At 48.7% G+C, this 25,580-nt stretch overlaps 7 protein-coding genes across 7 annotated transcripts; 3 read left to right on the top strand and 4 right to left on the bottom strand.

Annotated features, from left to right (window-relative positions):
- Nucleotides 1-130: 130 nt before the first annotated feature.
- Nucleotides 131-1,996, top strand: B0J16DRAFT_161817 (uncharacterized protein). The gene has a single exon (XM_046122216.1). The coding sequence runs from the start codon at nucleotides 325-327 to the stop codon at nucleotides 1,711-1,713; it is 1,389 nt and encodes a 462-aa protein (XP_045981533.1). The 5' UTR covers nucleotides 131-324; the 3' UTR covers nucleotides 1,714-1,996.
- A 576-nt stretch (nucleotides 1,997-2,572) lies between these two features.
- On the bottom strand, nucleotides 2,573-6,508 carry B0J16DRAFT_161815 (CRM1 C terminal-domain-containing protein). The gene is made up of 8 exons (XM_046122215.1): nucleotides 6,250-6,508; nucleotides 6,126-6,155; nucleotides 5,993-6,065; nucleotides 5,810-5,881; nucleotides 5,030-5,751; nucleotides 4,206-4,974; nucleotides 2,880-4,149; nucleotides 2,573-2,830 (listed from the first exon to the last, which is right to left on the bottom strand). Exons 1-8 carry the CDS (start codon nucleotides 6,313-6,315, stop codon nucleotides 2,593-2,595), a joined length of 3,240 nt encoding a protein of 1,079 aa, XP_045981532.1. The 5' UTR covers nucleotides 6,316-6,508; the 3' UTR covers nucleotides 2,573-2,592.
- Nucleotides 6,509-8,112: 1,604 nt separating this feature from the next.
- On the bottom strand, nucleotides 8,113-9,660 carry B0J16DRAFT_271534 (pyridoxal phosphate-dependent transferase; the record flags this gene model as incomplete). Its single annotated transcript, XM_046123580.1, has 4 exons — nucleotides 8,113-8,193; nucleotides 8,250-8,608; nucleotides 8,660-9,288; nucleotides 9,347-9,660. The coding sequence occupies 4 exons, from the start codon at nucleotides 9,658-9,660 to the stop codon at nucleotides 8,113-8,115; spliced, it is 1,383 nt and encodes a 460-aa protein (XP_045981531.1).
- Nucleotides 9,661-10,491: 831 nt separating this feature from the next.
- Nucleotides 10,492-11,535, bottom strand: B0J16DRAFT_321844 (Alpha/Beta hydrolase protein; the record flags this gene model as incomplete). Its single annotated transcript, XM_046125660.1, has 2 exons — nucleotides 10,492-10,972; nucleotides 11,033-11,535. 2 exons carry the CDS (start codon nucleotides 11,533-11,535, stop codon nucleotides 10,492-10,494), a joined length of 984 nt encoding a protein of 327 aa, XP_045981530.1.
- An 862-nt stretch (nucleotides 11,536-12,397) lies between these two features.
- On the top strand, nucleotides 12,398-15,184 carry B0J16DRAFT_345359 (uncharacterized protein). Its single transcript, XM_046128254.1, has 9 exons — nucleotides 12,398-12,630; nucleotides 12,690-12,812; nucleotides 12,867-12,958; nucleotides 13,010-13,201; nucleotides 13,255-13,814; nucleotides 13,863-14,136; nucleotides 14,183-14,358; nucleotides 14,412-14,595; nucleotides 14,649-15,184. The coding sequence occupies exons 1-9, from the start codon at nucleotides 12,566-12,568 to the stop codon at nucleotides 15,131-15,133; spliced, it is 2,151 nt and encodes a 716-aa protein (XP_045981529.1). The 5' UTR covers nucleotides 12,398-12,565; the 3' UTR covers nucleotides 15,134-15,184.
- A 131-nt stretch (nucleotides 15,185-15,315) lies between these two features.
- Nucleotides 15,316-17,671, bottom strand: B0J16DRAFT_363706 (amino acid permease/ SLC12A domain-containing protein). Its single transcript, XM_046129885.1, has 7 exons — nucleotides 17,227-17,671; nucleotides 16,915-17,158; nucleotides 16,772-16,861; nucleotides 16,506-16,717; nucleotides 15,979-16,453; nucleotides 15,685-15,926; nucleotides 15,316-15,613 (listed from the first exon to the last, which is right to left on the bottom strand). Exons 1-7 carry the CDS (start codon nucleotides 17,413-17,415, stop codon nucleotides 15,380-15,382), a joined length of 1,686 nt encoding a protein of 561 aa, XP_045981528.1. The 5' UTR covers nucleotides 17,416-17,671; the 3' UTR covers nucleotides 15,316-15,379.
- Nucleotides 17,672-23,245: 5,574 nt separating this feature from the next.
- On the top strand, nucleotides 23,246-25,378 carry B0J16DRAFT_161733 (amino acid permease/ SLC12A domain-containing protein). Its single transcript, XM_046122214.1, has 3 exons — nucleotides 23,246-23,689; nucleotides 23,743-23,800; nucleotides 23,860-25,378. The coding sequence occupies exons 1-3, from the start codon at nucleotides 23,402-23,404 to the stop codon at nucleotides 25,239-25,241; spliced, it is 1,728 nt and encodes a 575-aa protein (XP_045981527.1). The 5' UTR covers nucleotides 23,246-23,401; the 3' UTR covers nucleotides 25,242-25,378.
- Nucleotides 25,379-25,580: the final 202 nt, after the last annotated feature.

Raw genomic sequence — 25,580 nt, 5'->3', positions numbered from 1 at the left:
ATCCATACAAATGACTAAAATAGATCCAGTAACGTAATTTTAACAAGAGAAAAGCTAAAAACGTAACCCAGGCAGTACGATAAGAACGTTAGTACTTCGCCATCAGCACGCGTTTTGTACGGCAGCTGTCTGGAAGGACTTTGCCAGCCAATCATAACGCTCAATTCAGAGCTGAACCATTATGGAGTATTAGTCTACTGTAGTCACAGTTGTTGGATACTGCTGATCTGATCTGATCTGAACAACCAATTCTTGCTTGCTCCAGACCACACCTCGTGCTTAAACTACCCTACCGCCCTTTCTTTTATATTTCTTTTTCTTCCGATGCATCCGCATCCCAACCCTCACTCTAACGATGAGACGAATAATCCCGTGACCAAGCTCCGAAGACGCCATCGCAAGTCCCGCAATGGTTGCTTGGAGTGTAAGAGACGACATATCAAATGCGACGAGAAACGTCCTGCTTGCGGTAACTGCATTGTCAGTGAGCGAACATGCTCATTTCCGCCTTCTGCCGCATCAGGCGCTGCTAATTCCTCATCACTGGCGCGATCTGATCCGCCCTTGGCTTCCTCTACCTCCTTCAATGAGCCGTTAATAAGTGTGAGCAATAACGGCAGTCGAATGCAGAGCCCCGTCGATAGCGTGTCGAGTGCAGGGGCTTTACATCGTCCCTCTCCAATACCGCCACCAGCATATCTCGGATATAACGTTAATGTCAACGAGCGGGCTCCTTCAACGACTCTACCTTCTTTTACAGAGTCTTTTGCTCCTGAATTTGCTGAGTCACCGGTATCATCTTCACAAACAGAAGCTCTGCCTCTGCCCGTTTTCACCAACAAACATCTCATACTTTTGCATCACTTCCGCAAGTCAGTGATTCTCGATGCAGAAAATCTGGACATTATTCTTGATATTGCTCTCGAATGGTCTTCACAAGCTCCCTACGCACTAGATCAGCTTCTCGCTATATCAGCAGACCATCTAGCTGTGCTGCACCCTGAAAGTGCAGCTTCATATCGCCGGACTGCTACGGAGCTTCAAACCCGTGCTCTTTCACATTTCAACAAGGATGCCCAAGAGGTGGCTAACTACGATGCACATTACCTCCCCCGGTTCCTCTTCTCATCACTCCTTAGCTTGCATATGCTGTACGATACATTCACTCAATATCGTTCTTCCCTTCATGCCTTTATAGAAAGGTTCTGCAACTCGGTTCACTTACATCGCGGTGTCAAGTCTACAACTTCAAACCGGTACAACGATCTTCTCGAGACTCCCTTAGCCAAGTTCTTCCTTGGGGTCAAAAACGCGGCGGAGCTCGGCGACAAGGGCGACGAATGCGCTCCGTTGATAGAGCTTATAAAAAGCTCCGATCTAAGCCCAGCATCAGTTGAGGCATGCAGCAATGCCGCCCACACTCTGCAATGGGCTTTTAACGTCTATCGTAACCTACCACAAAGCACGAATTTGCAAGCTGCATCAGCGTTCCCTGTCGTCTTGAGCGAAGACTATATAGAAACTGTTCGCAAGAACCGGCCAGAGGCCTTGTTGGTCCTGGCATACTACGGCGTCCTTCTTCATCGATGTCGCCGTGTCTGGCTAGTTGGGGATTCTGGTGCGTTTTTGATACGCCTCATTGCCGACCATCTCGGGAGTTACTGGCAAGACGCTTTGGGATGGCCGTTGCAGGAGTTGGAGAATGATCAATGATGAGAGGACTGCTGGGTATGGACATAGACAATCTCTTCGTATAACTGATACCACGAATGCATAGCTTAGCTCGTATGTATTCTAAGTTCCTCCACGTAGCATCCGAAGCCATTCTCGGGAATATCTGGGTAGCCAATATGGCAACGAATATAGTACTGAAATGAGCGCCTGCGCATATGTAAGTAAGTCTTCCGTACCATTTCCGAACCCGGTTGTCACAGGTCGATAAGCAAGAATCGTATTATCTCAAGTTATGCAATGATGGGAGACTAGGCAATCCAGGTCTTATGGGCACGACAGTAATAAACACTCTGACCAGTCACGCTCATGTCATTTCTGTTTGATTATCCATAGTGTAAGCTATACCGATATCTACATGAGCCTAGGCTTGTCTCTCTTTCCATAAAACAAAATTCTGGATAGATATGTATCCGGATGTCATTTCTGTTTCTTTTAATCACAAAAGCGCGCATGAATAGCTTCCTCAAGTGGTACCGATGTCGAATCGGGAGCCCAAAACAATCAATACCAACGTGAAACTCATACCACGGCTTCTTTATCTTGCTCTTTTTTTTCTTCTTTAACACTCCCCCCTGAGACTTCAAAGGGGTTGCCGATTTAGACTAGGGCGTCAAGCCGCTTGACAAAGGCAGGCGACTGATCACTCTTCTATGGAAGGAATATGGTATCATAACAGGAAAGAAATTCGGCGTGGACGAGGTGCTTCGACGTGCGCAAAGCAGGGGGATCAATCAATGGGCCGTGACTCCAGGAAATCCCTCAAAGTCCGTAGAACTCCCACCCATCCCCAGCTGCATCCGTCGATGCCGCTTCATTAGCACCTTGGGGTGCAAACTCAGTCCGTAGTTCTTCGTTGAGTCATAGCTCCTCATCGTCCAGCTCCGAGGGCTTGAGAAGACCGCCGACCTTCTGTCGTCGCTCCAGGTCGGCATCCTTAGCTTCCTGCTCTTGTTGCTCCTTCTCAACGATGAATAGCTCGGCGTTGTCACCGGCAAACTCCTTGAGAGAGACAAGGAAATCACGGAGGTTGAGTCGGAACTTGTCGTACTGCGTGTTAAGCGAGAACAAACCCTCGACAAAGCTCTGGATCTGGTTCCTGTTTGAGAGTTAGCATTGCGCCATGGATAGTAAGGGATAGAACGTACGTTTGCAGGTTGCGGAACGCATTTTGCAAGAGATTGGCAACAAAGTTGGCAACAAACTCTCGGTTGTCGGTTCCGGCTTGTGCCTGGTCGGGGCTGTAAATAGGTCCTTGGATCTTGGGCTGAGTACCGTCGGCGGGGTTGATGTAGTAGAAGAGCTTCATCAACAGCATGGATTGCGTCTTGAAACCAGCCTTGTGATCATTGTCAGTCACAACAAAGAAGACATCCTGAAGGATGGTGATGAAGAATCGCTGGAAGAAAGCATTTGCGGTCTGGACGTCAGTCTTCTCGGCAATGTTGTTGATAAGCTCCAGAGCCATGTTGAGACCAGCTGCTTCAACATCACGGTTGTCATGCTTGAAAGCCCACGAGCAGGAGTCGATAACAAACTTGAACTGGTTGTTGTCGAGCTTGAGCAGAGCAGGGAAGCAGTGCAGGTTGATGGCCCGGAGGAGGTTGAAGAACTCTACTCGGTGCTCGGGGAACTCTGAGAAATCCTTGTTGATCATTTCCAGGGTGCACTCGAAGACATTCTGCATAATGGTCGGGACCTGGTCCTCCATCAAAGCAGAGAGCTTGGTAATGATCGTGGAGCAGGCCTTGAGTACCTCAGCATCTCGAGCACCAGGAACGTTACGGTTGTAATCGACCAGAACAGAGTCCAACAGAGGAGGCACCATCTGGGCGCGGACAGCCTGGAGATCTTCTGCCTTGTCAACATACACCTCGATGAGCTTGAGGATCTCCTTCTTGATAGTTCGAAGACCTCGGACCTTGGGCATCTTGGTTGCAAGTTCACCATCACGAGCAACGGCCTCGGAGATCAGCGTACTTGTGGCATTGTACATCTGGAGCATGTCGTGGTAGATGCGGCCGATCTGGGGGTAAAAGTAGGATCCCACAGATGAGCAAGCCGATACGTTGGTCTTCATGATGTTTCCAATAACCTTGATAGTCTCGGCGTCCTGAAGAATGGAGGGGTTGACTGTTGCTTGCTTAATGATCTCGTCCCACGCCGCGTTGGGGATAGCCATGAGGTCAGAGAGAAGTCTCTCCTGCTGATGCTTGTTACCCTGAGCCGCAACCATGTAACCGCAGGCCTCATAGAAGGTGTGAACTTGTTGAGGGGTAAGATCGCATGTGATTTTGCCCATGTTCCGGACAATCTCCTCGATGAAAGGCTCCTGCTCGCTAGGCTGAAGAGCAACAAAGTGTCGTCGGCATTGTCGTGCAATCTTAATGAACGTATCACAAGCCATGTCCTGCACACCTGTGATAACGTTAGTTAATAACCTGATTAGTGAGTAATCAAGGTTCAAAACAAACCTTCGTGAGACTCATGCATAAACTCGAATAGCTTATTAACGACCGTCTTGAGAAACTTCCAGTGAGCCTTCAGGAAACGAGGATACTGGCCGACAATGTACATAATGTTACTGGCGACGACAGCCTTGTTATCCTTGCCTCGCTTCATTTCGGTGAGACCAAGCAGGTCCTTAATGACTGTTACCAAGAATCGCTTCTCAGTCTCCTCGTTCATTGCCAAGGAAATCGATCCGATGGCCCAGCAAAGAACGTTGCAGTTGTGCCAAGACCACTCGCTGCCGTCGACCTGTCGAGCAAGCTTTTCGGTCATGATGTTCTCTGTGTCGACCACATCCAAATGCGTCAGGTACACCAGGCACTCTCTGATCGTCTTGTAAAGCTGCACAGTATCGCTCTCCTTGACGAATTCTCGGACAATTTCACCCTCATCGTTTTCGACGATCAAGACTTCCTCGGGACGGACCATCTTCTCGATCATAACAACTCGGAGGTTTGAGAGAACCTCGTTGTACTTGTGCTTTCGGAGAGGGTAGTTGTTAAGGACGGTAGGGTTCGGGGCACCGCCACCAGACATGCCTGCGCCGACAGCCATGAGGGGGTTAAGGTCCGTAATAGGGAGGGCTTGCATCTCCTCGTAAAGCTCTTGAACAAGCTTGAGCCAGTAATCGAGACAAATCTTGAAGATTTCTCGATCATCGATCTGCGATATCCTAATAAGATAGTAGTGACCGTGGATAAGGAAATCTCGGTTGGGAAGTTTCTCAACAAGCTATTTCGTGCATGTTAGAACAACGTATGTGGTACAAAGACGTCTCGTAACCTACATTTAAATGCATTCCGAAGAAGTTGCAAAGGAAGAGAGCCAGGTTTTGAATAAACTCCTGATCCCTTGAGTTACTGCTAGGATATGTGCTCTTGAGATCAAGAGTGACCGGAATGATGTTAGCAATGGTGGTCAGGGTCTCAGTGAACATTTTGACAAGTTCCTCATCATACGAGTTGGGCTGTCCAGGACCTCCTGTCTGAAGACCTCCAATCTCAGTGAGGCACTGCATGGTAACATTGCGGAACTCGGGGGTCGAGAGGAATCGGGTTCGCAGTGTTTCGATAAGTGGTGTCTCGAAGATGTATCCCAGGGGAATCCAGTTGCAGAATCGCAGGAGAGTCTCGAGAGTTGCCTTGATCAAACTAGGCTGTGTGGCCGTGTTGAGAACCTCTTGGCAGAGGTTAAAGATCTGTGAGAACTCGGCGCACATAGTCTGCTTCAAGTTGCGTGTCTTTGTCGATGTCATCTGCTCGGCTGAGTAGTCGAAGACTTCCTCCGAAAGCAAACGAAGAATAATCATGTTGTTCTCGCAGATAGATAGGTTGGAATGGCATGACGAAATGATTTCGTTGATAAAGGTAGGCCAGTTGTGAGGCCACTCCTGCTTGAGGACGGAAACGAGAACGAGGTTAAGCTTGTTGAGCAAAGTCTTTTGCTGGCGCAAAGACTCTTCGGTGCTCGAGCACTGGATGATAAACTGAACGATGAAGTTTCGGATTCCTATATGACGAGGCTGGTCAGATATGACAGTTGAGTTGTTATTGTAAGCGTAACGCACCTTGGCACTGTTCCCGAGGGAGTACCTTCCACCTCGTCATGATCACATTATCCAGAACCTGCAGACCCAAGTCTGTTAAATTTTGTTAGTCGAGCAGTTTCATAATTCGCAAAGATCGGGGGGAACGAAGCTAGCTGCAGTGCAGCACAGCGTAGAAAGTGGCGCAAAGCCGAGTCAACGCACATTTGGTTTGAGGGTACTGCGCATCCGAGAGGATCTTGTCGACCATGAGCCAGGCGTCGGGGTCTTCTTTGAACTATAGATCGAGTCAGTGAAAAAGCTCTGCACGAGCCATGAGCTGGAGAATTGTACGAACCTGGTTGAGAGCAGCTTGAGCGGCTTTTTGCTACACGATTGACGAGGCGGGATTAGTTCTTGTTCCTCATCTCGACGCGCGGGGTCTGCGGCTGGTAAAACCCGAGAGCCAAAAGATAACCTACCTGCTCACCGCGCCCCTCGTAGAAGGAGCGGACGAGGACGTCCAGCTCTTCAATGGAGGCGGCCATTTTGCGTTGTTATATCGGGTTCGCGAGGGGTTCGTTACGTGGAAGAAGAAGGTATTGGTGGTTGGAGGTGGTAGCTGGTGGTGGGCGAACGAAGACGAGGCGAGGCGGGGGGAGAGAAGATACAAGCAAATGCCAGCCCCAGGCAGATAGACTAAAGCAAGGGAAGGCAATAGCGCAGCTCAGCTCAGCTCTACTCTATAATAAGGAGGAGTTGGTGGATGTATGATGGTCGGTCGAGAAGAGAATGCGTCGCGAAGGAAGCAGTGAAAAATGAAAAAGAGGAGAAATGCAAAGTTCTGCTTTGGTCAAGCAAACTAAGGTAAAGTGGACGACGTCGGTGAGGTGAGGTGAGGTGTGAAGAGATCCATGAATGGACTGGACCTGGACCTATGCGGGCGGCTCAGGACGAAGTGGAGTTACAAGCCCAGCGCCGCCGCAGCGCTGTGAATAATCTCCATCGAACAGTACAGCAGACACCTTTAGTGGAGTACCAGACTCAGAAATGCCCCGCAGCGCAGTCTGCGTCACTTGTAACCACCAGCAACCAGACCTAATGTAGCGAGAGCTTCCATTCTATCCGTCCAGCAGATCTGATGGATGCTTTTGTCAGCAGCGGGTCACGGCACAGGTACAAGAAGGAATCCATGGATGCCTGTGTATTAAAAGCCATTGGATGTCCTGTCCTATCATCATCACATCAACAAAGTATCTCTACTTTTTGCACCACTGCCGTTTGCTGTGGCTGTTGCTGCCTATGCAAAAAGTACCGTGGCTGTGGTTCGTTGGGCCCATGACGCTGGGATGATTTTTGTAACGGTACATACTTCATCACCTCGGGCTATCAACTCCCAGCCTCCCGGGCGCATAAGTAAAATTACTGTACATATACTGTAACCGATCGATCTCATGATTCGCTATGATTTCCATAACAGCGCGTGTTGGTCACTTTTGTTAGTTATGCATTGTTAATTGATGTTGCCGGATGCGGCAGTCCGATCATTATTCCGATTTTGCTGGGGCTATTGTTTAACCATGGCAGACATGTCAAGGTCTTGCTCAGCTGAACATGTTGATGGACACGAAGATCCCCCTGACTGCTCTATGTAGTCCTGATGCTCTGCAGCAGCCCGATATAAGATATCGCATTTCTTCTTCGGCTGAGGGCGGTGTCAAGAGGCCTTTGTGAAAACACGGAAGTCTTCTGCATTATCTACCTACGGTACGATGTCATGATATCATTGATAACTATTTATAAGCCTATATAGCCTGTGTTAATCCTTGCCATCTCATGATCGTATCGAAGACCACTATGGCTGAATGCTGCGTAGAAAGAAGATTCTAGACGGCTCTGCCACTCTGGAGAATTAACAGTTAGGACAGGGAGCTTATCGCGTTATCACTGACGTTAGGTATTAATGAGCAAACTACCACTGCAGTAGGTTCAAACAGAACCGGCAAGTTTTGACCTTGGGTTATGGTGTATTCGGCTCAAGTTGTTTTATGCAAATCACGAGGAGGATGGGCCAAGACGTCTTTGGCAAAGTATCATATTTTTTAAGCTCGCTTTATCACTGAAAGACAACACTAACCAACCCTCTATAGTTGGTTTCTTCATCTATACAATCACCAACAAACATGGCCAGCCATTTCTCTCGTTATATACTTTCGACTCAACCATGAAGCACCAACATCCACTGGATGGACTTGGCTGTTGTGTCTTCAAGCTGGGCTATGTCGTCCCTTCGATCGCCTCTAGATCATGTTGATAAATTTTCTTGTTTTTTGTTCTCTTATGTTTTAAGGCTTGTAACCGGCCTCGGCCAAGCTCTCCTTAAGAGCATTGATGGCCTTCTCCATGTGACTTCGGCTAGGATCCAGCTGTGAATTACACGTTAGTTGCAAACTTCCACCAAACAAGTTCAAGTTACACTTACAGCACTGACACCCATGTGACCGAATCGGATGTACTTGGGAGCGATAGCCTTGTGAATACCACCAGCAAAGACGACGCCCTTAGCAGCCAGCTTGGGCAGAACATCAGGAGCGCCAACACCCTCGGGCAGGTAGATGGCAGTCATGGCATGAGCCTGGTCTTCGGGCTTGGTGGCAACGATCTTGAGGCCGAGGTCGGTGATGGCCTTCTTGACCTTGTTAGAGACCTCGATGTGGCCCTGGAATCGCTCTGACAAAGGTCGGGCGAGGATTTGGCTCAAGCCGGTGTGAAGGGCGTGGACGAGCTGGGGAGAGGGAGTGGCGAAGTAAGAAGGCTTCTTGGCCTCATAGTTCTTCATGACTAGGGCATGTTAGCAGGATATACATGACCTCAAGAATGTGTCTCACTCACTAGGAGTCCAGTTCTTCATGGAAGCGAAGTAGGCGGGGATGGGGGTCTTGCGGTTCTCAATGGCAGCAGCGACAGCTCGGCCGCTGAAGAAAGAGATGGAGAGACCAGCAGGAACACCAATGGCTTTCTGACTGGCAGTAACAACACCATCCAGACCCCACTCGTCGAAAGCAATCTCCTCACAAGCAACACTGCAGACACCATCGACAATGACAAGGGTCTCGGGGGAGACTCGCTTGACAGTAGCGGCAAGGTCCTTGAGCTCGCTCAGAACACCAGTTGATGTGTCGACGTGTGTAACTGTAAGGATCTTGTACTTCTTCTCGGAAAGAGCCTTCTCGATCTCAGGGAGCTGAGGACGGCCACCAACCTCACCATCAAGCTTGGTAACATTGGCACCGTAGGCGCGCAGGCAGTCGGCGAAGCCATCGCCGAAGTAACCAGTGCTGAGAACAAGAGCGTTCTCACCAGCCTCGACAAGGTTGGCAGCAACAATATCCCATCCTAGAGTACCGGAACCGGAGATAACGTAGGGTTGAGCGGAGGGGTCGGTGGATTGGAAGAGCTTGCGGGTCATGGAGAGGGTCTCGCCGAAGGTGTTGACGAAGCCAGGGCCGACGTGGCTCTCACTACAGGAACATATATTAGCAGGCGAGACTTTATGATATCGAGCAGAGTATTTCATACCTGTAGTGGCCCATAGACTTGAGGACCTCATCATCGAACTCAATGGGTCCGGGAATGAGCAGAGTAGCGTGTTCGGGTTGGGAAGACATGTTGGCTGTGGTTGTCGATAGAGGTCGAGCTTGGGTGGATGACGAAGGAGCAGGGGAAGCTGCGTTATAAGAAGAAGAAGTCTGACGCGACAGATGGCCTGAGACGAGAGAGATCCTATCGGCCGACCCAGCGGCCGAATACGTCTTGAAGCCCGCCGAAGAGGGGCCTTCGGCGGACAGCTCCGGAGCGCGGGGCACGGGCGCCTGCACTTTTCTCCCCTCCATTCTGGGTGCCGATCCAAGCAGGAGCGACTGACTGCGACTGGCTGCTGCTGCACCTACCCCCGCTGACAACGACAACCGCTGGAACCGCTGTAAGGCCGCCAGATTGACTGCTGGGACTGCCTGAGGCGAACCTGAGCTGAAGGTACCGAAATGTTTTGCGGCACCGGAAGCAACCCAACAACATACAGAAGGAAACCTGAGCGTTCAGGTCACGGAAGAAGCCCGAGATTTACTGCAGACAGTAAAGATCGGTAGGTCTTCCGAATCTGGGATGCAAAGCCGGTCTTTTCGGGTCTTTGAAGTGCCGAGATGGAATCTCAACACCGACAGTAATTTTGTAGAGGTCGTTCCTCTATGTTTGATGATGATGGTGATGAATTGAAAGTAACGGAATTGGGTCAGGAGAAAAAGAAAAGGAACATCGTCTGAGTCGCTCCCTGTTGAACACACTCTAGCATGGACCGGTGTCCCCTGTCTACTGTCCCCTCTTTTTCCTTCTTTCAGAACAGTTACGGAGCTTCATCAGCGTGTTCAGAGGCCGCTACCGGAACGGGAGTTAACAATTTAGTGGAGGTCGCCTCGGAGTCGTGTCGGCATCATGGACCGATCATCCACAACGAGGTCTTTTGACAAGTGGCAGTCATCAACGGGTATTGAACCGAAGTTTTTAGGTAAGTATTCACGCTAAGTTGACTGAAGAGGACATATCGAATAAGATGGAAATACATCATGATGGAGTTGCGAGTGAAAAAAACATTATCTACCCACCGGGAATGGTCCCGTCAGACCCAGATAAAACAGACCGCCAATTTCAAGGATCTATATCCGTACTCAAGCAATGCCCTTGTAAAAGTCAAACAACTTCTCAGCGCCATCTTCCCACTGCACGTCGTTCTGTAGTTGATGTCCAGCACCTTCTACAAAACGCAATCGCACCTCGTCGCGCTTCTGAGTTCCAGCTTCACGATAATACTTTGCTGTCTTGTGAGATACTGGTCCTGTCATCAGCTTATCTTGACTTCCTGCCATGACAAGAACCTTTTCGCCACTGTCACCGTCGTTGCGAATGTGTTTGAGAATAATCGATGCAGACGTGAACTGGTACATCATGCTGAAAGGCCATAGGTAGCTCTCATAGCGGTTCATATGGCGCTGGAATGGGACGACGGCCGAGAGTGGATATTTATCGCCAAAGAAGGCGCGTTGTGTGAGTATGGGATGTGAAAGAGGTGAGTTGGAATGCCAGAGGTGGAAGATCATTCGAATGGTGAACCACGGGTCCAGCTTCCACCAATTCATGTATACGCCCATTCTGCAAAGCTTTATTAGCATCTCAACTGGAGGCCAAGGTCAACATGGTATCTTGACTTACGATCCGAATCCTGGAACAGCACCCAGCAGTGCAAGGGCTTTGACATTCGCCAGGCCATCACTGAGAACACCCTGGCTCAACCCTCCGCCACTCGAGTGTCCGACAAGCATCACCTCGCTCTTGTCACGCATCTCAACCCAATCGATCACTGCAACGAGGTCGGATGCTAGGGCACTTCGAGGAGTCGCAAAGACCATGCGGAAGTATGATGGATGCCAAGATTCCCCGTGACCGCGCAGCGAAACAGCATAGCTTTGGACACCGCGGGCAGCTAGGTATTGCATGTACTCGGTCCATACCCAAGCGCAGCCCATACCACCATGACAGAATACTATGGGCGGTCCATCTGTTCTGTCAGTGATGGATGGTGAATTGGAGAGGACTTCAATCCGGCCTTCGGGTGTTTCTACCCAGTGACGTTCAAGACCTTCAGGAACGGGGAATGGAGGACCTGAAGGTCGAGTATAGTGAAGCCACTGATAGCTGAGATGGAATCCAAACATTGATGTCTCGTTTGTATCGAGGTAAGTAGGTGTATGAAAGTATATAGGCACGCGTGGGTGTTGCAATGTCGTTGATGGTGAATGCAGTCAGCATGGGCATCGCTCCCCTCTTATACAAACGTAACTAGCAGTAAGGGAGGAGTTCAAGCTCAAGCAAGCACTTCTAAAAGGCAGAGGACCCTTTCTTCCGCTAAAAAGTCGTGTTTGTCGCACAAGGAAATACGTTGCAGTACTCAGCTTGCAAACCACCAACTAGCCATAAGCTTCTGACTTCAGCCGCTCGTTAGCCTGTAGATTTGGGCCATCCACAAGCGGATTCATTCACCCTCGGAACAAACAGGAATAAGAATGCCTACGGTTGTTAGTTCTTCTTCCACATTGTGTGCCTTGGTCTTGTTAGGTGGCTTCTTCGGTGAGGACAAAGTGAGTAATGTATCCGATATCATGAAGCAGTATATGCGAGTCAATCAGCTACATTGGCTCGAGGAGACGTAAACCTCCAAACGGTCTATTCTTACGCTATATACTAATTTGGGCATTTATTGCTATCTCTTTGCAACGTTGTAACCTGTGGCTTACGAGCTGCATAAGGCATGTTAAATATGACCAAGACCGGCCATAGGAACCATCACATTGAAGTTCATGACTCTATCAATGCTGGCTTCATATCGAGAATGTTGTACTATCGCTGACAGGGTTGACTTTAGACTCAAGACTTTCTAACGCAATCGGGCAGAGTAGACGATTAAAGACTTAAAACTCCGTCGATAACCAAAAACCAATCGTCTCACAAGAAATGATCCTCAAGGAATATCCACATCTTCTAGAGCGCTTCCAATCCTTCCTCTTCGGTTTTGTATCCCTATCAGCCCCAATCTACCCCGCTCTTTAGTTATGCGGAAGCTTGCCCGTTACACGCAGCTTGGCTTGGGTTGACGAGTCACAGGCATGTTGTTTTGCTCATATTCATACAACAATATAATTGACTATCAGGGCCTTTCTGCTCATTCGTAGTTGCGTCCTCGAGGTGATGTCTATGTCTACACGTTCTAGCTCTACTCGGCCAAATAATGCTAGAAAACGTGCTCCAAAAGCGTATGTTCTTGTTCTTATCTGATGGGTCCCGAGTTTAGTCACTGATGAGACATGGTTAGTTGTGTAAGATGTCGCGATCAAAAGATCAGATGCTCAGGGTCTCAACCTTGTCAACAATGCGATAAAAGAGGTTTGCCTTGTCGTTTCGACGATGAGTCTCGCAAAGTGGTGGTTTCAAGAGGGTGAGTTTTGTCAGCAGTACAGTCCCTGATGGGAGACTCACTCACTTCCTCCAGGTACATCAAGAGTCTCCAAGAGAGGTTGGCATCCCTCGAAAACAAAGCAAATCAACAGGCTTCAACTGTTCAATCAAGAAGCCCAGAGTTAGGTGAGTGCATACAATCCTTGTCTATCTCGAGATGCTCTACTAAGAATTAAGATGAACCAATGCACTTACCTGATGCCAATAACGATGTCCCAGAATTAGCAATAAAAACATCAAGCTCTATATCACCTTATGGACCAGCCCAAGCACCTAATCAACAACTCAATGCCGACGGCAAAACTCCTCTCATTAATCCTCTAGCCTTTCATACCTACGACTTTGTCCCAGGTCTTAAGGGCCATCTTCGTGAGTCCATATTCTCATCCCTTTAGCTTTCTTTCTGACTCATCAACTATCAGTGTTCATGGGAACTTCTTCGAATTGGTCCTTCAACAAGAGAGTTCTCACAATGACACACGAACGCATCAAAGGAACACCACTGCCTACTCACAACCTTCACTTTGCTGGGCTTGAAGGAAAGGTCTTCGACTTTAAGTGGGATGGGACGAGGAAGCTTGCATCTGGAGACGTACCCGACATGACCGCTCTTCCAACAAAGGACTTTGCTCTGTATCTCCTCAATTCAGTCAAGTTCCACTGCAGCTGGCTATATAATCTCTTTGACGAAGACATCTTTATGCAACGCTTTCATCGCTTCCACGAAAATCCTGCAGAGCACGCACAAGCTGAGCCTCTATGGTTTGTTCATTATCTTATCATATTAGCATTTGGAAAGGCCTTCGTGGTGCATTCGACAAAATCTCGACGACCTCCCGGAGGAGAATTGTTCGCGCAAGCTATGAAGCTCATGCCAGACTTTAGCTTCTTCGAATGCGATGTGATAGATCAGCTGCAAGTTCTCTGTTGCGCTGCTCTTTATCTACACTGCGTGGATTATATCCAGCAAGCCCATCGCCTGGTAAGTTTGCAATGTCATTTGATGGCACATGATTCTCAACAAAGATAGGTCTGTAACGCTCTTCGAAATGCTTTGGAACACGGCATGCACACAGAGATGCAATCTAGCGCCCTTGATAAGTCTTACGTGCAGAGATGCCGCCACATGTTTTGGACGATTTACATTCTCGAGCGACAGATGGGCTCTCTAATGGGTCTTCCTCTGAGTATATCGGACGATGTTATAAGTGCACGCTTTCCCGACTTTCCAGGACAACCAGAACGTTTGGAAGCTCTCAAGATACATGTTGACTTCTGCAGAGTGCTCGCAAAGATAGATCAGAGTGCGTATACTTCGGTTAGACGAGAAGATTTGCTGATAATCTGTAGCTGTATATGGCCTCGAAGGGAAACTCGACAGTCGATATCTGGAGGCTACGCAATCAGTACTCAAGAGTATTGCTATCGTTACAGAACGACTGAACAAGTCCTTTGAGATTCAGGCGGGCGAAGGGATGGCTGGTATATCGCGAATATCAGCTCACCTGCATCTTTTGCAACACCAGGTAAGCTTTTGATATGAACGTCGTTCAGCAAATCTTCTTTCTAACCTCACTAGTGTATAATTCTTACCACAAGACCGCTGCTCTATACGTTTCTTCTCTCCAGACTCGGCCACTTGGAGGTAGCTTTGATGCATTGGCTACAATCCGAGAGCGTGAAAGGTCTTGTACAGATGTGTACCGAATCGGCTCAGCAGATCCTTAGAATTCTGTCTAGCCTCTCTGAACAGGGTCTACTGGGTATGTTCTCCAACTCCTGTTAATTAGTGAAAACCATCCTAACAAACTGATAGAAACGTTTCTACGCTTTGACCAAGACGCAACATTTACCGCTACAATCGCACTACTCATGGCTTCTGCAATTGACTCATCACTATTGCCAGACCACACTCCCTGGACACAGCGCGCCTACTCTATATTCGACGAAATGGGGTCTCGTGGTAATCCGGTAGCCAATATGGTTGCGTCTGAACTAAAGCAACTAGAAGGTTTGCTCAAAGAGTTCCTGGTTCATAATGAGTCAAGGTCTCTGGTTGCGACTCAGAGCCACAACACTCCGCATGAAGGACCCTCTGACGATATAGATACTACAGAAGCATCTATTCCCGGATACACCGAGTCTTTCGGCCTTGAATCTGGAGATGATTTCGGTTTGGGGTTAAACTATGAGCTTAGCGCTGAACAGTTGCTGAACATTGCGAATTCGCTGGATGTTGATAGTTTGACGTGGCCGTGGCCTGAGGATCCAATGGTAGAAGGCATAGAGGAGTCCGGGTAGATAATCAGATGTAGGGAGAAAGCTCTGGTAGCACTTCAAATCAATGACCAGATTGTATGATATGTGCACAGGCCGTGACTTTACATGAGCATCTTACAGTCTATCAATTGAAGTATTCTTGTAAGAGATACTTGAGAACAGAGAGTACACAAACTCCAAAGACATATTGATAGAAACTGACTAGTCAAAGAACACATCCGCTCTCAACGTCCCGTTGGTTTCTGGTACAACATGGAGACATTGCAGTTACCACAATTGAACATATGTAAGAAAGCGTCTCCACTTGGGCTGAGCATAGTACTCATCAAGTTGCTTGATCTCCTCGACACTCAAGTGTCGTCGGCCAGTGAGACAGTCGGCAGTTGCTGCATTCCTCCAGGGAGTTCGGAAGATGACCTTGTATCCCAGAGTGAAGCTGAAGATGACCACGACTCCAATCATGTATTGGAAGAAGTTTTCGGCAGTAAATCCGGCATCGCCCTGCAGTATACACGCGTTAGTTATTGATTCTCATGCTATATGTTGCCTAGTGGCACGCTTGGATTACTTACGACAGGGTCTACTCCAGAGTAGATACAGCAGACAAGCAGCATAATGGAGATCAACATCAACCAGGCTGGTGCTAGAGGCCAAGCATTTGACCTCCAAGCATATGTCTCAGAAAAGAGCTGGTCGTTTTGGGCTTTGAGGGCAGCATGGAAACGGTAGTTGGTGAAAGAGATGATGATCCAGTTGCTGAAGAAGGAAGCGCTCGTAATTGAGATCAACCAGTTCAAGACAGTCAGGCCGCCAGCTAGATTATTGTCAGCTTATGGAAATTTCTATGCCAGTCAGAATTCACTTACCAGACAGCTGGATATATCCAAGAACAACAGCAACCACGGAAGTGATGATCAGAGCAAGTCTGGGTCGTCCCTTGTCATCAACCTTGGCGAGTCGTGTCGAGATGAGACCTTGATGAGACATGGTTCTCAATACTCTTGAAGAGAGATACACTGATTCGGCTGCGATAGCGAGGACACCGCAGATCATTCCAGCGTTAAGGATGGAAGCGATAGCGGGAATGCCTGAGTCTTGAACGGCGACGACAAAAGGCGATGCGGCAACACCGCCTCCACCAAGTAGACGCTCGTCGTTGGAGGGGACAAGTATAGTGATGAAGATGACGCTGAGCATGTAGATGAAGTTGACTCGGAAGGGCACAAGCTTGGTTGCATGTGCGAGAGAAAAGCGTGGGCTTTCTGCTTCGCCACCCATGATGCCAATGAAGACCTGGTCACCGACGGCCCAGGTAGCAAGAAGAGCGCAGTTTGCAAAGCCCTATAGAGTTGTAAGCCCAACGAATCCCTTGGAATTAAATGTCTAGACATACTGAGAAGCCATTCAGGAACGCAGGCAGTTCAGTCCATGTCTCGCCATGATGAACATAGCCATTCGGGCCGGCTCCGAGGACCAAGGCCAATGATAGAATAATGATAATCAAGAAGAGAAAGATCTTGATCAAAGATGTTACGTATTCGAACCAGGCGAAGACCGTATTCGGGAGGAGGAAGATAACGAGGCAGGCGAACATGAAGATACTGACTACAGTCTGTGTTAGCTGAGTTATAAACCCAAGTCAAAGGACGAATGGCTTACGTGATGCGGCCAGAGGGAATGAGCCATTTGACCAATACCCTACCAGAATATGGAAGAAACCTGCTTCTGCAGAGACAATTGCAGTCCAGCCTATCACAGATTAGAATCCTTTGTGTATACTTGATTTTGGAGAGGATACTAACCAAGCCATTCAGCAAAACCAGCACCGAAAGCCAACGCAGGGTCAACCCAGCGATCCGCATAGTCGATATAATTGCCCGAGACAGGAAAGGCAATCGTCATCTCAGACAAGGACTGCAAAACAGCCCAGACGCAAGTGCACACCATGAAATAGGCGATCACCATATTTCCTGGACCACCAGTAGCTAGAGCTTTGCCAGTAGCGATGAAGACACCTGAGCCGATGTTGGAACCTAGAGCGATGATCTAGGGAAGGTATACGTCAGGTATGGAGTTTCGTGAGGGCTGTCGTGGTGGAGAAGGGAAGGACTTACATGGACTTGACGAGGTGTGAAGGATCGGTGGAACTGTCCGTGTTTTCCCTCTTGAAGTTCAATAGCTTGTGTCTCATCCATGCTTCGTGAAGCATGGAGAGCAACGCCATCTTCTTTTGTCATGGAGTTTCGTGATTTCTCCATGACTCCGGGTTGGGCAGCAACATCGTGAAGACTTTCACGGCGCATGATGAAGGAGTTGATAATGCTTCAAACTAACCAAGGATATAGTGACGGGGATAGAAGATGCGAGACGATTGAGTTCTGGTTCTGAGGATTCAAGCTGCTTGGAGATGATGATCATGAGTCTTTATATCCATTATCGACTTCGGCAAACTAGAGCTTTAATTGAGGGCAAAATCCGGGGAACCTGGGGAAAGCGATGATCTTGACGATCCTGCCATGATTGGATTCTACGGGAATGTATCCGCGAGGCTATGATAACCTATCTCAGCATTAACTATCGAGAGCACAATACTTGAAAGAAAAGCAGGCCTACAGAGATACTACGAACTGTGACATATGTTTTTGACTACCATACGCCTATGAGTTTACCCCAGATTCTACCCCGGCTTCAGCTTAACTCAACTTAGCTAGAAAGCCACGTTCTATCAGGTCGAGACTCGTCGTGAGTTATGCATCATTGGTTGGCCGAGCTCGCGAGTGGTCGCATTTGAGTTTGTGACTACCTATCTCTAGCGCTACGGCATTGCTCCCGTTGGTTGTACCGTGCTGTTGGAATCTTAAGCTTATCAGTGGTTTCTTAACATGGCGATAGCCGTTGGGCAAGGGAGATAATGCGCCACTTAATTCGAAGACGGAAGGGTACCGCGGGCAAGGGAGATTGAGGTAATATCTAGAGCAGGTTCACAGTATGGTCCATAGACAGAGTTGCGGGCTCCTCGATAACCCATTAAATGCTATCATCATTAGATTAGTAGAGGAAGAGTAACTTGAGATTGATTGATTACTATCCATCTCGTCAGCTATTATCCAGGTCAACCTTTCAAGTACCGCTCTGTCCGGTAGTCACTCAACACTGTCGAGAATGACATCTAGTTGCAACTTCTACCATGCCAATTCACAACCGTAGGACTCAAAAGCTTGCCATTCTATGTGATTAGCTCACCACGGCTCCCCGCGTTTAAGAGACATACCCCATTGCAGGGCGGCTCGTGTCCCGGTGGCGTTGCATGGCACGTCTAGACCCTTCCCATGAACTGGCTGATACGATCACTTCCTTTTGCGTCAAGCTTTGTATGTCCATTGTGGCATCCAATGTCGATTCTATAATTCATTGTTGAGAGGCTCTTCTGCTCTGTCGATAGCATATTGTTATCGGATGGGGTTTGTGTATTTAACAAGTTAGTCAACCCATACTAGAGTCATGACATCTTCAGGTATTGGCACCTGGAAATGTGAGTAGGACTCAAGGTCGCCCATAACAAGACATAATATCAATGAAACAACTTGCTCCGACTTTCTCGATAACCTAGCTCTGAGATACCACATCATCAGAGTATCTTACTGCACGGTACTGAGTATGCTCTCAGTAGCTGTGATGTCCTGATGCTCTTACCATGACTATAAAGTAAACAAAGCCTCTGTATATATCGCTACTTGAAATATCCAGGTTTGGCTGTTCTCCATGACGTAGGTAGGATGACAATTCCGCGATACGTCAAACATATCAGAAACGTTTTCCCATATAAGAGACTGTCGAAGGATGGTTCCTTGTACCGGACACTTCGCTCCCAGTGCTGTGCCTTCTCTTGAGCCATGAGGTGATGAGTGGTACGTTAGCGGTCTTTGATGTGGTTGTAGAGATGATGTTGCTTCTTACTGCTGAGCAGACGTCCATCACGCCACTTCAACAAACGATTGGGTAGGTATATTTCGCAAGCCTCAGGTATAATTTCAACAAACCCCCTCGAATATCATTAGTGATGTCTGTTCAAAAATTATTCGAATCAATATTGCGGTCGAATAGACTCCAACCAAGCTCATCTCAAAGAACAATTCCATCCTTCTGCCAATTTCTCGGCGTTCTGGGCATCCAGATGCGGCTGAGACCTAAACCTCTACCCTGCAGTACCAAGAATTGGATCTTGATTGCCCTGAACCAAGATCCCGTCTTGGCCCTGCAAACTGCCGTGGCCAAGCCACTAGAACCGGTAAACGACGTCGTGGTTCTCTTCAATTCATTTAGAAAGATATACCAATCTTTTCTGACCAGAATAACACAATTTCGAGCTCTTTGGCAATGCCCAAAAGCAACAAACATGATAGACTATGGAGCACGTCAACGACACGACCGGTTGGTCAAAGGGTCAGCGTTAGGTTACCATAACACTGGACCCTTCTTCGCTACGCCCGCAAGAGGCCCTTGGCCCTGCATGCTGAAACCAAACGACAAACCCCACGGACCCTCCCTGTAAGAAGTGTCCTTCCAGTATAGGATCCGTCAGATAAGGCCGATGCATGGACTCTGCCTACACCAGCACGGGCATCGCATCGCATCGCATCGCATCGCTAATGTGGTGATCCGGCAAGGTGATTTGTGCAAGCATTCGTCCAGAAGTATCGGATAATGTTCAAGGTACAGCTACAAGCACAAGCTGCAGGGTCGAAAAGGCTGGGCTCCAGATATGATAGGGGCAACGAGATCGATGGAAGGGACGCGCAACCAGGGCAGGGCCAAAGATAGGATGAGTCTCTCGCATTACTGTACAGTACATTTGATGAAACATACATAGATGATAGGTAGCACTGACGAAAAGTCATCTTGCCAACCAACATTCTGGTCGAGCAAAGTCTTGGCGGGACGGGGGGTTTTATATGCAACGGCCTAGCTTCGACAAGTAAGAGTTCGTTATCTCTCTCTGCCAAGTGATAACGTCGTAGAGCGCAGCGTATCAGGGGTCAGCAGCGCAAGAAGGCTCCCGGAGTGGAAGGTCGGAGAGTTCTAATTTGTACCTATTACACAACCTGCCGTATTGGGTATCTAGTGAAGATGTATGTCAGACTCGGACAGTTATCCTATTCGACCATGCGTAATGCTATTGTGCATCTCTGCATCGATGTCTTCTCGAATAATGGCCAAGGCCTGCTTGCATGACATCGGGGTTCTACCATTTTGGCGGGATAAAGAAGCATCTTTGTATAAGGTACTTCAATGACCATGATGAGCGAGCTTCGCTGACCAAATAAATATCGACATAAAATCGGAGTATTCTTTCTTGAACCAATAAGTGCCTCAAGATATGGATGTAATTGTACTTTGCGCAGTCGAATACGGAGATTTCCAACCTGGGTAGTCTACTCTTATTTCATGCACGAACTTTTGACTTTCTATGTTTTGGTGTGGCTCGTTGCACTAAGCTTAACAGAAACCTTAGCAGACTGTCCAGTCAGACGAGAATGTGCCGCAGGCCATTCAAATTGAGATATGACCTTTATTTTTTCATCGGCCCGTGAAGCAGGGGCATGCAGTTCGGGTGACAAGTGGCGTCACGTGGGTAAAAGCAGGCAACTGCATTTAGAAGATCCGACATCATCCCGAGTAAGCGTATCAGCGACCGTTAGATTCATGACTGTTGGTTACAGTCATTCTGGTCCGAGTCGCGTGTCTTGCTGCTGTGAGAGATACAGTTTAACTCGGTTCCAAGGTCAGGGGCTGCGCTTGATAACGCTTGAACTGTCTTTGCGGGGGCTGCAAGGGTACCTGGCCGGTCATGTCCGAGCCCGTCAATTATCGTAGGACCCTGCCCTGTCCTGTCTTTCTCGTTGCACCATTTCAAAACGGGGTCTCAGAAAGGATTGGATTGCATTACGTACAAACGCTGGGGAAATTCCTCAAAGAGCTGTTGCTCTCTTGTTCCGAACGGGCCACTTGGTAGAGTATGGAGCCATCCCCAGATTGACGGCGATGCGCCCACGGGGTAATGGTAATTGAAAGCAAACTGTTACGTATTACCCCGTAGTTGAGATTCAACGTCTGCGGATCTCGAGATTTCGAGATCTTGACTTGACTTGACTTGACTTGAAAATGCCCTGTATCCGTACATGAGGGCGCAAATCCAGCGTAGAATTTTTCTAGAAGAAAGCCACAACCGCGGCGGTAAAAATAACCGCGGACCGCAATCAGGGGGCTGCCGACTTGGCAGCTATAGATTCTCGTTTGGTCTTGGTGTTATCGCCCTCTCCCCCCAAGAGATAACTGCTGTCGCACCACGGTGAAAAAGACCCGGGGTGTGCAAGCTATGGCCAGCCCGTCAGCACAAGAGTTCAGCTGTCTTTCCTCCAACTGGAGCGTTCATGTTTGATATGCCAAGATAAGCTATATTTTAATGCGACGCACACTTTCACGATACGCCACTGTTCTAGAAGAGAGCTGTTTTCTCGGCACGCTTCTCCCCTGTAATATCCTGCAAGATGGGGTCAGAGGCGCCAAATAACCTGTCACGTCGTGTTCCAAAGAGATCTGTCGTGAGTCGGATGACGATTTCCGAGCAGGAGCATGGATGGCACCACGCAAATGAAGAGACCATAAAGTTTGAGATGACCAGACATTGTAATAAAATCACTCGACAAGATAGTGGGGTGTACTGTAATCTTGCAGTTGTGGTATCATCAATATAGATTGCCAAGGTTCTCGGTATCATGTTGAGCCATAGTTTCGGTAACCAAGTGGCCAAAGACCACATAAACGGTGTCAAGATGCTATCTGGCATGACACCCAACGTGGCAATGCGAGCACTGTAATTTCTCGTACTCCAACTCCACAAAGTCTACCACCCGGGCAGCGTTGGGGGTTGCCTTATGGGCCCCCATCTTTCGAGCATTGCGTTCAAGAAGATGAGTGAAAGCTCGCATTTAGTGCACGAGCCGTTGCATTTCGGCGTTTCTGCTGACTGAAAGATAACAAATGCTTGGCAGCAGTTGAACTCCCGTAGAGAAGCCATGAACAGTAGCCAATATCGTCACAGTAACATGATGCGTTCATATTCTTTGTATGGGCCTCTTTTAGTCGACAAATCCCTCCTTGAAAAGACTAGACAGGCGGGTAACCGACTTAACTCTTCTGAGATTAACGCAGTGGGAAAAGAAGCGACAGAACCGCGCTCTTGCCTTGACCGGTCATGATGGAATCCATCAAGGAAGGACAGTACCTTTGCAATGTACCGGTACCTTCCCTCTCGAGTGGAGTAAGCATTAGCGTTTGACAGGGGCGAGGGTTCTCTCCAATTCTCCACTTTACCTTCAATTAGGTTGATCGTCTCGCATGGCTTGTGCTCACTACTAACTTAGTTCCCCTTGTCATACTTCTGAAATGTCGCAGAACCGATTCTGGCCAGTGGCTATTGTCTGCTCGTTCCGGTGAAATGGAAGTATCGAAGCTCACACTGCCCGCTGGGCAGAAATGGGAAGGTGCAGTCCTCATAGGAGATGCATGTGCAACGTATACATCCCGTGTACGGATATACTCTGTCGAGAAACACGGCACGGAAAGCACAGGCATGTGCAACTTCCCCAGTCCTTTTGCCTCTTTCCAAATCTCATCTCAGTGCAGCCCGTTCGAGGATTCAATCGTCCTTCCTTCCCACGAAACAAGCAAGGGGTGCGTATAACCGTAACATCCACGTTGGATCTGTCGAATCGGGCGCCTCTTCTTCCTTCCTCTCCGTCGCCTGGCCCTGGCCCTCGTGCCGTTGATAGACTCCGCTCCGCCATCTCAGACTTTGGACCTACCCCAATCATCCATGTTCCTCCGTCCGTATCGCGCTTCTTGGCATTCAGACCCTCTCGTTCCTTTCTGATATCCACCCGTTTACTTGCTCCAAGCCTAACAGCTTCTTGTTGATCGGCGACGCAGCAGGAAACTAGGGGGGTCTGGTTTCAAACATGGGGCCTCATTAGAAGCTCAAGTCGAATGGCTTCTTCCCACAATGGTGGCCTTCTTTCCTTTAGCGCACCGAGTCGAGCGAGACCCCAGTTCGCTCTGGCTGTCATCCTTCCCACCTGGACTCATATATAAGCAGCATCGTCGCCCTCTTCGTTCGCCCTCGATTTCGATCATCATCGCTCCTTCTTATCCTCAAGGTCACTTGACCTTTCTCATCATTCTTTGATCCCTATAACTCTTGCAGAGTTGCCCAGCAGGGGAATTTCCAACATGGAGTCAAAGAGTTCCAGCGACAACCCGACCAATGTCGGCCAGGAGAAGGGCACCACAGTCACCGAGCAGGCTGGAGATGTCCAGACCGGTGCCGGCTTTGCCTTCCAGGAGGAGAGCTACTGGACCCGAAACGGTCTCACGCTCGAGTCCTTCAAGCGTCGCAAGTTCACTGGCAATGCCGAACTTGATCGCCGCATGAAGCCTCGCCATCTTCAGATGATCGCCATCGGTGGTTCTATCGGTGCAGGTTTCTTTGTCGGTTCAGGAAAGGCCCTCTACACTGGCGTAAGTCTATATTTCTTCCATTGTTGTTGCATATTGCTGATCATTTGATGTAGGGTCCCGGATCTGTTCTCATTGATTTCATTCTGATCGGTGCCATGATTTTCAACGTCGGTATGTACTCACCTTAGCTTTGTTAGAAGAGAAGGAAACTAACGAGTTACGTTCCATAGTCTTCGCCCTTGGTGAACTTGCCGTCATGTATCCTGTGAACGGTGGCTTCTACATCTACTCGTCTCGCTTCATCGATCCTTCTTGGGGTTTCGCCATGGGTTGGAACTACGTCGCACAATGGGCCACCGTCCTACCACTCGAATTGACCGTATGCGCTGTCTGTATCCAATATTGGAACGAGGATCTTTCACCGGGAATCTTTATCGCTATCTTCCTCGTTGCCATTATCATCATCAATATCTTTGGTGGTATTGGTTATGCTGAGGAAGAGTTCTGGTCGTCTTGCTTGAAGCTCGGTGCTACCGTCGCTTTCATGTTCATTTCTCTTGTTCTTGTTTGTGGTGGCGGCCCCGACAGCGGCCGCTACAACGAGTACTGGGGTACCCGTCTCTGGAATGAGGACCCCGGTGCCTTCAAGAACGGCTTCAAGGGATTCTGCTCAGTCTTCGTCACTGCTGCTTTCTCCTTTGCTGGTACTGAGCTGGTTGGTCTTGCTGCTGCCGAGTCTGAAAACCCCACCAAGGCTCTCCCTGGTGCCATCAAGCAGATTTTCTGGCGTATTACTCTGTTCTTCGTTCTTGGTCTCTTCTTCATCGGTCTCCTCATCAGCTGCACTGATGACCGACTCAACATTTCCGGTTACTCCAACGCTAAGGCTTCCCCCTTCGTCCTTGTTGGCGAGTACTCCGGCCTCAATGGGTTGAACCACTTTATGAACGTTATTATTCTCGTGTCGGTTCTGTCTCTCGGTGTGTCGTGTGTTTATGGTGGTTCCCGTACTCTGACTGCCATGGCCCAGAATGGCTATGCTCCCAAGGTGTTCACCTACATTGACCGTGGTGGTCGTCCCCTCGTTTCCGTCATCGTCCACATTCTCATGGGTTTCATCGCCTTTGTCAACTTGGACCCCAAGGGTGGTGAGATCTTCGACTGGCTCCTGGCTCTTTCTGGTCTCTCAACCCTCTTCACCTGGGGCTCTATCTGCCTCGCTCACATCCGCTTCCGTAAGGCTTGGGCTCAGCAGGGTCACACTTTGGACGAGATTCCCTTTAAGGCTGCCTTTGGCGTTGGTGGCTCGTACTTCAGTCTCGGTCTGATCGTTCTCGTCCTTATCGCTCAGTTTTATGTTGCCATTGTTGCCCCCCCTGGTTCCGACGGCATGGGCACTGTCGAGGGATTCTTCATCTCCTACCTTGCTTTCCCTGTTGTCCTTGCCTTCTGGGCTATTGGCTACCTCTGGAAGCGTGAGGGATGGCTCTCAATTGATAAGATCGACGTCGACACTGGCCGACGTGAGCACAACTGGGAGGAGATCAACGCTTACCGCGCCAAGGTCGCCACTTGGCCTGCCTGGCGACGATTCCTTAACAAGATCATGTAAGCCATTGATCGAGTGCTGGAAGTCTGTTTGCTTAGTGTGTTCGAATTGGAGTATCGCACACCATATATCCACTCTCCTGTGTGTCTTATAGTTAATTACGATAATAACATGTCACTTTACATGACTTTGACAGTTTTCTTCCCAGTGAAGTGTGTTGATCCTTTGGGTGATGATTTGGTTGGATAGGTATGGGTCTTATGAGAGACTCTTGCCATGATGTTTGATCGAAAAAGCATACGTTTCGAGTTGAAGTTGACAAACGAACGGCTGACTCTGATAACAATTGAGGTATCTGAAAATATTTTGCGACAGCCTTTCATCCAGTATATCAGCTATTTG

The sequence above is a fragment of the Fusarium flagelliforme genome (assembly GCF_020744385.1).
Source record: "Fusarium flagelliforme strain FIESC 12 MPI-CAGE-AA-0113 chromosome Unknown B0J16scaffold_5, whole genome shotgun sequence".
NCBI classification, from domain to species: domain Eukaryota; kingdom Fungi; phylum Ascomycota; class Sordariomycetes; order Hypocreales; family Nectriaceae; genus Fusarium; species Fusarium flagelliforme.
Note: the sequence above shows the minus strand (reverse complement) of the source record. Positions and strands in the feature narration are given on the sequence as shown.

Coding starts and splice junctions, on each gene's coding strand:
- B0J16DRAFT_161817 (XM_046122216.1), top strand. CDS start 325: ATGCATCCGCATCCCAACCCTCACTCTAACGATGAGACGAATAATCCC.
- B0J16DRAFT_161815 (XM_046122215.1), bottom strand. CDS start 6,315: ATGGCCGCCTCCATTGAAGAGCTGGACGTCCTCGTCCGCTCCTTCTAC. Junction 6,066..6,125: donor CTCAAGCTGCTCTCAACCAG/GTTCGTACAATT, acceptor CTCGATCTATAG/TTCAAAGAAGACCCCGACGC. Junction 4,150..4,205: donor TATGCATGAGTCTCACGAAG/GTTTGTTTTGAA, acceptor ACGTTATCACAG/GTGTGCAGGACATGGCTTGT.
- B0J16DRAFT_345359 (XM_046128254.1), top strand. CDS start 12,566: ATGTCTATGTCTACACGTTCTAGCTCTACTCGGCCAAATAATGCTAGA. Junction 12,631..12,689: donor AGAAAACGTGCTCCAAAAGC/GTATGTTCTTGT, acceptor AGACATGGTTAG/TTGTGTAAGATGTCGCGATC. Junction 12,813..12,866: donor AAAGTGGTGGTTTCAAGAGG/GTGAGTTTTGTC, acceptor CACTTCCTCCAG/GTACATCAAGAGTCTCCAAG.
- B0J16DRAFT_363706 (XM_046129885.1), bottom strand. CDS start 17,415: ATGCGCCGTGAAAGTCTTCACGATGTTGCTGCCCAACCCGGAGTCATG. Junction 17,159..17,226: donor TCACACCTCGTCAAGTCCAT/GTAAGTCCTTCC, acceptor TACCTTCCCTAG/ATCATCGCTCTAGGTTCCAA. Junction 15,927..15,978: donor TGGATATATCCAGCTGTCTG/GTAAGTGAATTC, acceptor ACAATAATCTAG/CTGGCGGCCTGACTGTCTTG.
- B0J16DRAFT_161733 (XM_046122214.1), top strand. CDS start 23,402: ATGGAGTCAAAGAGTTCCAGCGACAACCCGACCAATGTCGGCCAGGAG. Junction 23,690..23,742: donor GAAAGGCCCTCTACACTGGC/GTAAGTCTATAT, acceptor CATTTGATGTAG/GGTCCCGGATCTGTTCTCAT. Junction 23,801..23,859: donor TGCCATGATTTTCAACGTCG/GTATGTACTCAC, acceptor TACGTTCCATAG/TCTTCGCCCTTGGTGAACTT.